At 37.7% G+C, this 11,937-nt stretch overlaps 1 protein-coding gene and 1 long non-coding RNA gene across 2 annotated transcripts; both read left to right on the plus strand.

Moving 5' to 3' along the window:
• The first annotated feature begins 6,862 nt into the window (after window positions 1-6,862).
• Window positions 6,863-9,247, plus strand: LOC147566723 (uncharacterized). Its single transcript, XR_015237469.1, has 5 exons — window positions 6,863-8,088; window positions 8,212-8,312; window positions 8,428-8,574; window positions 8,673-8,750; window positions 8,836-9,247. It is a non-coding gene; the product is annotated as an uncharacterized LOC147566723 (long non-coding RNA).
• Window positions 9,248-9,916: 669 nt separating this feature from the next.
• Window positions 9,917-11,747, plus strand: LOC147566724 (peroxidase P7-like). Its single transcript, XM_086653251.1, has 3 exons — window positions 9,917-10,229; window positions 10,426-10,623; window positions 11,123-11,747. Exons 1-3 carry the CDS (start codon window positions 10,017-10,019, stop codon window positions 11,669-11,671), a joined length of 960 nt encoding a protein of 319 aa, XP_086509377.1. The 5' UTR covers window positions 9,917-10,016; the 3' UTR covers window positions 11,672-11,747.
• Window positions 11,748-11,937: the final 190 nt, after the last annotated feature.

Raw genomic sequence — 11,937 nt, forward strand, 5'->3', positions numbered from 1 at the left:
TTCAAATGAGTTAATACATGTGTGTATTTGTTTAATATGCATGTGTAGCATATTTAATCATGATATAACTATGAGAGTTCATGTCTATATGATTTATATATGTCTGTGTGACCTATATAATTTATAAATTAATTTTTTACGAATATGATTTGTGAAATCAAAGGGTCCCATAGATGTGTTCTATGAAGTAATTAAATTATGGAATTTCTAGTTTATATCATGAATGATGATAATGAGCTTAGCGAAATTTTCGAGTGATTGATACAAATGATGAAATCTCAATAATTTAGTTAGAAATAAAAATAGTGCCTAATTAATATCCATTACATTGTGCATAATTGTAGATGACAACTAAGAGTAGGATTGGAGACTTGTCCACGAATGAAAAACTAGATGGTACTAACTATGACATCTGGCATAGGAAGATTCAATATCTCCTTAATGAACGCGAGGTTTTAGACAACTTATCCATTGTTATGGTTGAACCTAAGGATACCGAAAGTGATCGGTATAACCAAGAATTAACAGCATACCAAGAATGGTCCAAAAAGGATCGTTCGGCGCGCTATACTATGTTGTACTGCATGCACAACGATCTGATTGGGGAATTTGAGAATTGTCTCACGGCTAAGGACATGTGGGATAAGCTTAAGGTCAAGTTCGGTCAAACATCTGCTACCAGGCTTCGTGCCTTGACTTTGAAATGGATGAGATACACTATGGATACAAGTCATAGTGTGGCTGAACATCTTCGAATCATGAGTGCTATGATTCGTGACCTGAAAGCTGCTGGGCGAGAAGTTGACGATGAGGAGCAGGTTCTCAATGTGATCTGTTCACTTCCTGATGAACCTGTTAGCTGGGCTAATTTTAAACTCCTCATGGCTCATAGTGAGCATGTCAAGACATTTTCTGAGATTGCTAGACACCTTGAGATGGAGGTGGAGCGTCAGAAGGCAATTGCGCCTTCACATGTTGCTTTTGTAGCTCATGGACGCGAGTCGAAAAAAAACGAAACATCGATCTAAGCGATCTAAGAAGGCTCGTTTTTCTCAAAACCATGGACCTGAAGGTGGTGTGGCTAAGCAACCAAAGGCAAAAGGCCGTAAAGAGGTTAAAATTGCACTTGTGAAGTGCTTCAACTGTGGAAATAAAGGTCATTTCGCTCGAGACTGCTCGGAGCTGAAAAAGGTACCTTACCATATTGTTACTCATGAAACTTATGTTTGTTCCCACGCATTAGTTGCTAATCACCTTCCTAATTGGATTGTAGATACGGGAGCCAGCAAGCATGTAGTTCATGATCGAGCTGGGTTTGTGGAATACCACCGTGTGCCCGTGGGTTCACAGACTGTTATGTTGGTCAACGGAACCAAAGAAGATGTTCTTGGTATTGGTACATCCAAGCTCAACTTACGAGGAGGCAAAACGTTACTTCTTCATGCTACCCTCTACGCACCTGGGGTGCAATGTTGCTTAGTTTCTGTTGTTGCTTTGTTAAAACTTGGTTTTTCCTTTTATTTTTAACTAAACATTTTGGATATTATGTATCATGGCGATTTGTTCGGCCGTGGGTGCATGAAAGACAGTTTCTTTGTACTTGATTTGGATTATGATTCTGATAATAATTCTATGCTTGCGGTTGCTTCTAACTTTGATATTCATTCTGAATCTGTTAAATGGCATGCTAGACTTGGTCATATTGGGCAAGATAGGATGAGTAGACTTGCAAAAGGTGGTCTCTTAGACCAGCTCACTAAGGTTGAGCTACCTAGGTGTGAGCCTTGCTTAGCTGGTAAAGCTACTAAGAAACCTTTTGGCATGGCAATGAGGGTGTCGGTTCCTCTTGAGTTAATTCATTCCGATATTTGTGGGCCTGTTAATGTTAAGGCACGTCATGGCGCTGTTTACTTTCTCACTTTTATAGATGACTACTCACGATATGGGTATGTGTACCTATTATCGCATCGCCACGAAGCCCTTAATATGTTTAAGCGTTTTGTAGCGGAAGTAGAGACCAAATTAGATCGAAAAGTAAAGACACTTCGAACTGATCGTGGTCGTGAATACCTTTCAGATATGTTCAAAGGGTTTTGTGAGGAAAAAGGTATTCAAAGACAACTCACGATTCCTTATACTCCGCAACAAAACGGTGTAGCGGAGAGGAGAAATCGTACGTAACTGGATATGGTTAGGTCAATGATGGCGCAAGCCAATCTTCCTATTAGGTTTTGGGGAGATGCTTTGCTTACATCAACTTATATTCTTAACCGTGTGCCAAGTAAGAGTGTGTTTACCACTCCATATGAGTTATGGAATGGAAGAGTGCCTTCCTTGGATCATTTACGACCTTGGGGTTCGGCTGGCTATGTGCACAACCAAAACCACAAGTTTGGTAAACTTGGTCCAAGAGCGACTAAGATGGTGTTCATAAGGTATCCTGAGCATTCTAAAGGTTATGTAATGTTCGGTGAACAACCAAACAGTGGCTTGACAGAAGTTGACACCCACAACGTTGATTTTCTTGAGGATGAGTTCCCAAGTATTGGTAAAATTAAAAAGGATCTTGAGTTGTATGAGTTACAAAATGACTTGGAACTATCACTTGGTGAGTGGGAGAAATTAGGTTCTAACCAAGGCACCAAGGATAGTGATGTTCCACCAAATGACCGAAATATTAGGAGTAGTCCTATAATTTCGGATGAGGGACGTCTGTCTGCTTTAGGTGATCAACCAGAGATCGAGGTAGTCCCCGTATCTCAGGTAGAACAAGAGGTGTGCCCTCAAGTTTCTGAACCTACTAATCTTAGTGATAGTGGGAGAGATCAGTCCAGCAGTCAGATAGTCAGTCAAGATCCTATAGTACAAAGAAGTGAGCGTGGAAAAGTACCTCGTCGATATTTTCAGATCGAAGAGGGAGCATTCGTTTGCACTCCTTTGGATGTTGAGGAGCCCACTTCTTTTACTGAGGCTTTAGATTCACCAAATCATAAAGAATGGATGGATGCCATGAGAGAAGAAATGACCTCGATGGAAAAGAACCATGTCTGGGAACTAGTTCAACTCCCTACTCATCGTAAATCTATTGGAAGCAAGTGGGTTTACAAGATCAAGAGAAAAGCTGATGGGTCAGTTGATAAGTTTAAGGCTCGATTAGTGGCGAAAGGTTTTACCCAGATTGCTGGTATAGACTTTGATGAGACATTTTCTCCTGTGGTGAGATTTGCCTCTATTCGTCTGCTTCTAGCTTTGGTTGCTCATTTGGACTTAGAGTTGGTCCAAATGGACGTAAAAACTGCTTTCCTTAATGGTACACTTGAGGAAGAAATATATATGGATCAACCTATTGGGTTTGTCTCGAAAGGTCAGGAAGACAAAGTGTGTCGACTTAAACGATCTATATATGGTCTTAAGCAGTCATCCAGGCAATGGTACTTCAGATTCCATGAAGCCATTACTTCTTTTGGTTTCACGATGGTTGATGAAGATCATTGTGTGTATGTTCAGAAAACATCAGAAGGAATCACTTTTCTTTCTTTGTATGTTGATGACATACTGTTGGCTGGAAATAACATGGAGATGATCAACACCACTAAAGAGTGGTTGTCCTCTGTCTTTGAGATGAAGGACTTGGGTGAAGCAAGGTATGTCCTTGGCGTGGAAATTATAAGAAACCGTTCTAAGAGACTTCTTGGGTTATCTCAAAAGTCTTACATTGGGAATGTCTTGGAACGATTTCGAATGCATAACTCCAAACCTGTTGATACTCCTGTCGAGAAGGGTCTAATTTTGAGTCTTGATCAGTGTCCGAAAACAGATGAAGAAAGAAAAGAAATGAGCAAAGTTTCTTATGCTAGTGCAATAGGGAGCTTAATGTATGCCATGTTATGTACAAGGCCAGATATTTGTTTTGCGGTTGGCTTGGTAAGTCGTTACCAAAGTAACCCAGGACCTGCTCATTGGCAAGCAGTCAAGAGAATCTTGCGTTATCTTCGTGGTACAAGTGATCTTGTTTTATGTTTCCAAGGTGGAAATATGAGGTTACAAGGATACTCAGATGCGGATTTCAGCGGCGATTTGGATGAGTCTAAATCGACTTCCGGGTATGCTTTTATCCTTGGTGGAGGTGCTATATCCTGGTGTAGTAAGAAGCAAGATTGTGTTGCTTTATCTACAATGGAAGCAGAATACGTTGCATGTTGCTTAGCTGTGCAAGAAGTTATTTGGTTGAAGAGTTTTCTACATGATCTCAACGTCACTCCTAAGGTTGATGAACCTGTAGACATGCACTGTGATAATACTGTTGCTATACAGTTCGCTAAAGATCCAAAGTTTCATAAAAAATCCAAACATATTAGGAGACGCTTTCATTTTGTTAGAGAGGCTATCAGAAAGAAAGATGTTGTCATTAATTATATACCCACTAGCATGATGGTTGCGGATCCCTTGACTAAGCCAATTCCTAAGAGTGCTTTTGTAGCCCATGTGAAGAACTTAGGATTGCGTAGGTTGTAGTCGTTGTTTATTAAAGGAATATATTTGTAATGGACATGTGTTGAGTATCAATGAAATAAATTTGTTTGTTTCTTGGAAATGTTCAATTGTTTAATTAGGCACTTGAAAATGTCACCAGGTTTTATGATCGACCTATTCACACAGTTGATCGCCCTGACACTTGTGTAGTGTGCAGGATGAGACTTAGTCGTATTGGCATTGTGTGTGTGCAATATGGACTACCATCATACATGTGTTGTAGAATTGATAGTCGCCTTAGTATGTCTAAGATGAGACTCAGTGGGAGTCGAATGTGAAATTTCCCGCTTTCACATTAAACCTTAAAGCCGAATAATTGAGTGTCAGATCGTACATTGTGTATGTAGATCGAGTGGCTCAGGTTAGACACTTGTGTAGTATCTAGACTTAATATTCGCATAACATAGAAGAGTGACATGCCCATCTAAGTGGGAGCTATGTTATGGCATACATATCATACTGTATGTGCTTTATGACGGCCAATAGGGAGTAACAAAAGAATCCCTACTTTGTCACTGTGTGAAACCTATATTGGACGATGCCCGTTGACTTAGAACTATGTTTTGAAGTTAAGGTTCGATGATGCTACTTTAACATGTTTCCAAAGGGTTACGAAGTGTCGATCCAACGGCACATGTTAGGAAAGCAGTCAAGCTAAGATGGATTAACATGAGTGTCTAAGGGAGAATGATTCCTATATCACCACCATGACCTGGCCAGGGGTTATACTGTGTGTATAACTAAATGAAGCAATATTGCGTATAGGGACTGTGTATGCAATCGGTGATGGTCGGATAATTCGGGGTATCAAAAAGCATGAAAGTGTTATGTTAGTTAGATGGTTGCTTAACGTAACATTGCTTGTTACTTTGTGGTCGCACGCCTTATTTCCTGTATGAAATATGTGATACGTTCTTGTATAGATTGAATGAGTACGGTCTGTATGACCATGAATGAGTACGGTCTTTGTGATCGAGTTAATGTGTATGGCCTGTGTGGCCGAGTGGGAGTTATTAATCATGTTGTAACGGTCACATTCATGGGAATGAAACCGTTTTGTAACGGCCACATTCATGGGAATGAAACGGTCGTAATTAACTCGCTATTTAGTATAGCGGTTACAATGGATTAATTGTTGGCTATTAATCTTTGTGATTAATTGTAGCTATGAGAAACTATATAAATAGGTCTCATTTGTGTTCTTGATAGACACACACAAAAACTACACTAATAATCTCATTCAACATACTCTAGTATTACATGGTCTAACCATCGATAGACAAGGATTTAAGGGGTGGATATTCTGATTGCTCTATTAGTGATTCGGACACATAGATTGTAGCAAGTCGGCGACGATCGTGGGCAGATTAGCGGCAATTGGACGATCAACCGCTTCCGCACAAAGGTATGAATTAACCTATTATGACCAACAATGATATTTGGCAAAACTTGTGGGAACGTTTTGCTCAGTCCAGCTTTTCGAAGATTTATCAGTTTCGTCTGTCTATTTCTCACAACATTGACAGTGTGTCTCTCTTTACTAGACCAAGCTGAAGACTCTTTGAGATGAATTGGATTCCACATCCATCCCCTCTCTCTATCTATTCTTCCTCTTCGCCAAAACGGGAAGAGAGAGAAGGAGGACGAGAGAGGGGGCGGAGAGGAGAGAGAGGAATATATAATGGTGGTGGGAGGAGGTGGTGGGTAGAGGAAAAGAGAGAAAGATATAAAAAGAAAAAAATAAAGGTCGTCTACAATAGTTGTTTGTGTTACTGGAGTGGAGAAAGAATGATAGCGGGGGGTTGGAGGAAATTAACAAAAAAAAAACTAAAAAAATTCACTCAAAATTTGTACCCTAAAAAATTGTCGTGTTAGTTACGGGAAAGGGGTGGTTCTTACCAATAATATTTTGGGAGATTTTATAGGGCCCCCTCATTTTTGTTAAAAGGCCTCCCCTTAGTGATAATTTAGCAAGTAAAATGGTTCATGGGGAGGTCTTTTAACAAAATTGGGGAGGCCTTATAAAATTTCCCTAATATTTTATAACTATTGTTGTACTAGCATTAATCCCTTTCCACTTTTTAATTATCACAAACAGGTGTGTGTTTGTACTTACTATAGAGACATATTAACCAATTATCTAGTCACAAAACTAGAAATGCTTAACGAGTTTAGGAAATGGCTGTTTAGGGTGTAAAAATTATCATAATAATAAAAAAAACTTAGATTTTTTTTCTATTTGGTAGAAATTACCAAAATTTTATGTGTAATACTAGGTAAAGCTGGAAATAATATTAATAATTATCAATAAGGTCACTTTCTTTTATTTTCATTCCCAAAATAACCCCACCTTCTAAAATCGTCATCTCTCTAAAAAAAACATCTGAAATTTTTAGGTTTCTTCTTCTGCGATTCTTCTCCGGTTCTTCTTCTTAAATGCTTCTTGTTCTTCGACTTCGTCTTCTTCTTGATTCAACAAAACTTAAGTTCAGGTTCGTGTCTGATGTTGGTGATACAAACCCTAGAAAAACGAAACCCAAATTTGTTGACGATGGATCAGATAGATAAGATCAACTCGGATTTCTCTCTCTCTTGGAGAATTTACTAGTAAGATCGATCGATTGCTGATGTTAACTTTATGCAAGAAGGTTCAATTTGGTAAATTCAAATCTTATGTTAATAATACAACAGGGGAAGAGTATAAATTGCCGCCTACAACTATTGTTGCCACTTCGCATTATTAAAACTGGATTTCATCAAAACGCTCCTGTTGGAAGTGGTTTGATCAATTGTATTCTAAGTGTGGTATGGTATTTAAGATGCATGGAAACTGTTCGAAGAAATTCCAAAATCAGATGTGGTTCTTTGGAACACTATGATATCAGGTAGAATTTGAACTTTTCTTTAACTATGTTGATATAGTAGCTTCTCCATCAATTTTGAGTTCGAATTTTCTATACCATTCTTAGTAAAGAACAAAACAACCATAGATGTTAGATGAGAGATTTGAAGATGGAAGACAGAAAATCTATTTCAATTTTTTCATAATCTGCTAAGTGCTAACGAAGAAATAAGTCGGACAATGTGTTGGTCTTCAAGTCGGATATTTGCATTTGAGTGTCACGCCAATTTTTGTGAGCAAGTATCACTTTCTTATATTTGCATTTGAGTATCACGTTGATTTCTGTGAGCAAGTATCACTTTGAAGAGGTTGGTTCTCGAATATTGGCGAAAGTTGTGACCGTCGCGCCAATCTTTGAAGCTGAAAAAGACTGTTATAGTTCTTTAGGGTTGGTATGCAGGTTGTGATCATTTGATGAGGGAACTTGTGACCTTCCTTATGGCCATTGCCTGGTTGCAGAGATTTCTAACAACCGAAAAAAGGTGATCTGAAAGGATTCAATTGAGAAAGCATCAAACAAGTTTAGAGTGAAAGCCTTCGTCAAGCTTGTTAACTACAACCACATCATGCCCACCTTAATGTTGATCTCAAGGACTTTCTATGTATTTCAGTGAACTATTCTGATGGAGCTCTTCTACTACGAAGACGTAACGGTATGCCTATCTTGTTTTTGTTGAGAGAGATAAGAATTTTGTTCTTTGTTCTATTTGTTTTAGCCATATTTTATGCGCAATGGTTTCAGTCTAATAGTCTATAGTGGGTTATCTTTGATAAAGGGGCGCTACTTTTTACAACAGTTGGCAATGAATCAACATTTCAGCCAAACCCTAACTACCAAACAGAACATTTATCATACTTCAAATTTGTGGGACGAGTGGTACGTTTCTTTCTTGTGAAATGTTGCAATCACCTAGAGTTTCATTTAGAGTCTTAATAACATTGATGCCACAGTGTGAACCTTTGATTTTAACTCATTCTTGTTCTTTTTGTAGATTGGGAAGACACTGTTTGATGGGCAGCTCCTCGACGTTCACTTCACTATATCATTTTATAAACACATTTTAGGGGTCAAAGTAACCTACCATGACATTGAGCCTATGGATCCTGATTACTTCAAATATTTGAAGTGGATGCTTGAGGTAGTTTACCTTCCCCATGTTTGTTTCCTTCAGCATACTTTGCTTCACTTCCTATTTATTTCAAGTAGCCGCAACCAACTGTTTTCTTGCTTTTGTAGAATGATATTAGCGATATACTAGACCTGACTTTCATGGAAGCTGATGAGGAAAAGTTGATATTGTATGAGAGGGCAGAGGTGATTACGGAATATCAAAGAGCTTATATAGTTTTATGTGCGTGATAATTTGTGCTCGAAATTTATATCTGGTAATGTTATGCAGGTGACTGATTCCTGGTGGTCGAAATATTCGAGTTACTGAGGAGAATAAACATCAATATGTGAACCTTGTTGCTGAGCATCGGCTAACAACTGCTATCCGTCCTCAAATTACTGCATTTTTAAAAGGTTTTAACGAGTTGATTACTCAGGATCTGATATCAATATTCAACGATAAAGAACTATAAGTATTAATTAGTGGGCTTTTACACATCGATCTTGAGTTCCCTTTCTCAGTTTACTGCATTTCTAGATATCATTTCTTTATGTCATAATTACTTGAGACATTTTTCTCTTGTACTGTTCTACTTTGCTTGCAATGGATGACATGAGAGCAAATCTGGATATAGTGCGGGTTCCCCTGTGATCCAATGGTTCTGGGAAGTTGCTCAAAGTTTTAGCAAGGAAGAATAAATCATGTTTGCAATCTATATTTTGCAAACACAATTTGTAGTTTACATTATGCAAACACGTTTGCACAACAGATTGTTGCAAACACGTTTGCACAACAGATTTTTGCAAACACGTTTGCACAACAGATTTTTGCAAACACTTTTGCACAACAGATTGTTGCAAACACGTTTGCACAACAGAATGTTGCAAATACGTTTGCAGAAAAACGTAAAGGAAAAAAACGCCGTTTTTTTCTGGGTTTTTTTTTTTGAAAAAAAATATTGAAAGTGGATCTTGTTAGAAAGCTAATGAAAAATCATTTCTAAATATATAATTTTTATAGAAATCCGTCATCTCTAACAAAAGTTATATCGATTTAAAGTTTAAAGAAAAATAAAAGAATTTAGTTACACAAAATGACAAAAAGGGGTAGTTTAGTATTTGCACATTTTTTGACCTGAATAATAATTTTCAAATGTTTTGTGCTTTTCTACTCATTTTCAATATTATTTTGACCTTTTTACAAATTACCTCTAACGAGTTAACATGTACTCTTAGGACCAATGAAGAAACACTCATGGTAAAACTAATTGAATTTGGATCCAACTAGATACCAACAAACTTATAGAACAAAAGAAAAAAGATATCAACTAATTAAAAATTGAAACTCTGAAGGATGATCCAAAAAAAATATCTAAAAATAGGTTTTCATTTTGTTCAAATTTGTAGCTATAAAAGACGGAGGGAGAGGCTAGATGAGCTAAACAAGAGAAAGAACTTAGAATTAGATTCATGGCTTCTTTTAAGAAACTTCTAATCCTTATTTCCGCTTTGTTTATAATTTTGGCTCCTCTTTCTCATGCACAACTCTCTGCATCATTCTACGATAATACATGTTCTTCAGTACTCGATGTAGTCAAATCTATCGTTAGTAGTGCGATAAACAGAGATAAGAGAGCGGGGGCAAAGATCTTACGATTGTTCTTTCATGATTGTTTTGTTTCTGTATGTCAACTTTCATTATTTTTTTCGGCTGCTTAAATTTTCCATATTAAGACTAGTTTAGCATTTGCCGTCTAATCATTACGTATTTGTTAGGTCTTTATTCACATCTTATGTGCAATATGAATAACTTATGAGTTTATCTTCCTAGTTCTTACGTGACTTGTACGTTTAGCGATGTTTTATATATATGTGACAGGGATGTGATGCCGGTGTCTTACTTGACGACAATCTTCCTAGCATTGATAGTGAAAAGAACTCAGTATCCAACAAGAACTCTCTTGGAGGGTTTGAGCTAATAGACAAGATCAAAGATGCAGTTGACAAAGCATGTCCAGGACCTGTAGTCTCATGTGCAGATATTATCACGATTGCGACTCGTGATTCAGTTGTTGAGGTAATTAAAACTCTTTTTCGTCCCTTGTTCTTTGCACCATGAGTAGACAAGTGAAATCTATGAAAAAAATACTTCAAGAGTTAGATTTCAACTAACAAATAGCATAGGGACTGGTAGAAGAGGAGTTTTTTTTCTTCAGATAATAACCACACGAAAGAATTGTACTCTAGTGGCAAAGATACAATGTCTAACTTTTCTCCACTCGGAGTCAATTTGTTTTGAGTTGGATAACCATAAAATTATAAAGCTATCAGAACAAGACCCATATTTTATAGACCCAACGGCTACAAGCACTCTACATCACTCAAAAGTGTTAGGTTCTAAGAAGGTTAAACTTGTTAGAATAGTCTCACATGGAAAAAGAATGTAGTTTAATAAAACAGTATATAATGTCAATGTACTCTGCACTCATAGATTATTGTTTTCAGTTGGATGGCTACAAATTTGACAGTTTTTGCTCCCACTAATAAAATTTTGTCGAACACGTAAAAAAACACAGTTAGGAGGTCCAACATGGTCAGTGTTACTAGGAAGACGGGACGCGAGGACAGCAAACAGACAAGGAGCAGACGATCTACCATCTCCATTTGCAGACCTTCCAGAACTCATCAAGAATTTCACTGATAAAGGATTTACAGCTAAAGAATTGGTTGCTCTATCAGGAGCTCATTCTGTTGGTGTTGCTCGGTGTGTCCTTTTTCGTTCTAATTTATATAACGGAACAAATGTCGAAGTAGCTGTCGCTAACGAAAGAAAATCCAAGTGTCCTTCAGTGGGCGGAGACGATAACTTGGCCTCTATAGACCATCAAAGTCCTAACCGATTTGGCAATAACTACTTTCAATCGCTAGTTAACAGGAGAGGATTGTTTCACTCTGATCAAGAACTCTTTAATGGTGGATCTACAGATGACATAGTTAAGACTTACAGTCAAGATACACAAGCTTTTTATACAGATTTTGCAAATGCTATGATCAAGTTGGGTAACTTGAAAAGTACTTCAATTAACCCAGGGGAAATCAGAAAAGACTGTAAGAAAATCAACTAAGAGAAATAGTGCTTGTTTAATATGTGTATGTGTTGGCCTTCAATCCTTGTTATCGTAATAATATAATATTTTCTTACTTACTGGTGATATAGTAATCCGTTCAAGCATGGCAAGTAGTGAGAGAGAGAGAGAGAGAGAGAGAGAGAGAAGTGGCCAGAAACTCTTCTTTTCCGGCGACTGTTCATCAGTTTAGTATAGTATAGATGACAATATGACATACAACTCCTTGTATAGAAGAAAGGAGCTGCAATTCAGTTACCCCGATG

This window comes from Eschscholzia californica, unplaced genomic scaffold (assembly GCF_041429995.1).
Source record: "Eschscholzia californica isolate CP2 unplaced genomic scaffold, dmEscCali1.0.p SCAF_1, whole genome shotgun sequence".
Lineage (NCBI taxonomy): Eukaryota > Viridiplantae > Streptophyta > Magnoliopsida > Ranunculales > Papaveraceae > Eschscholzia > Eschscholzia californica.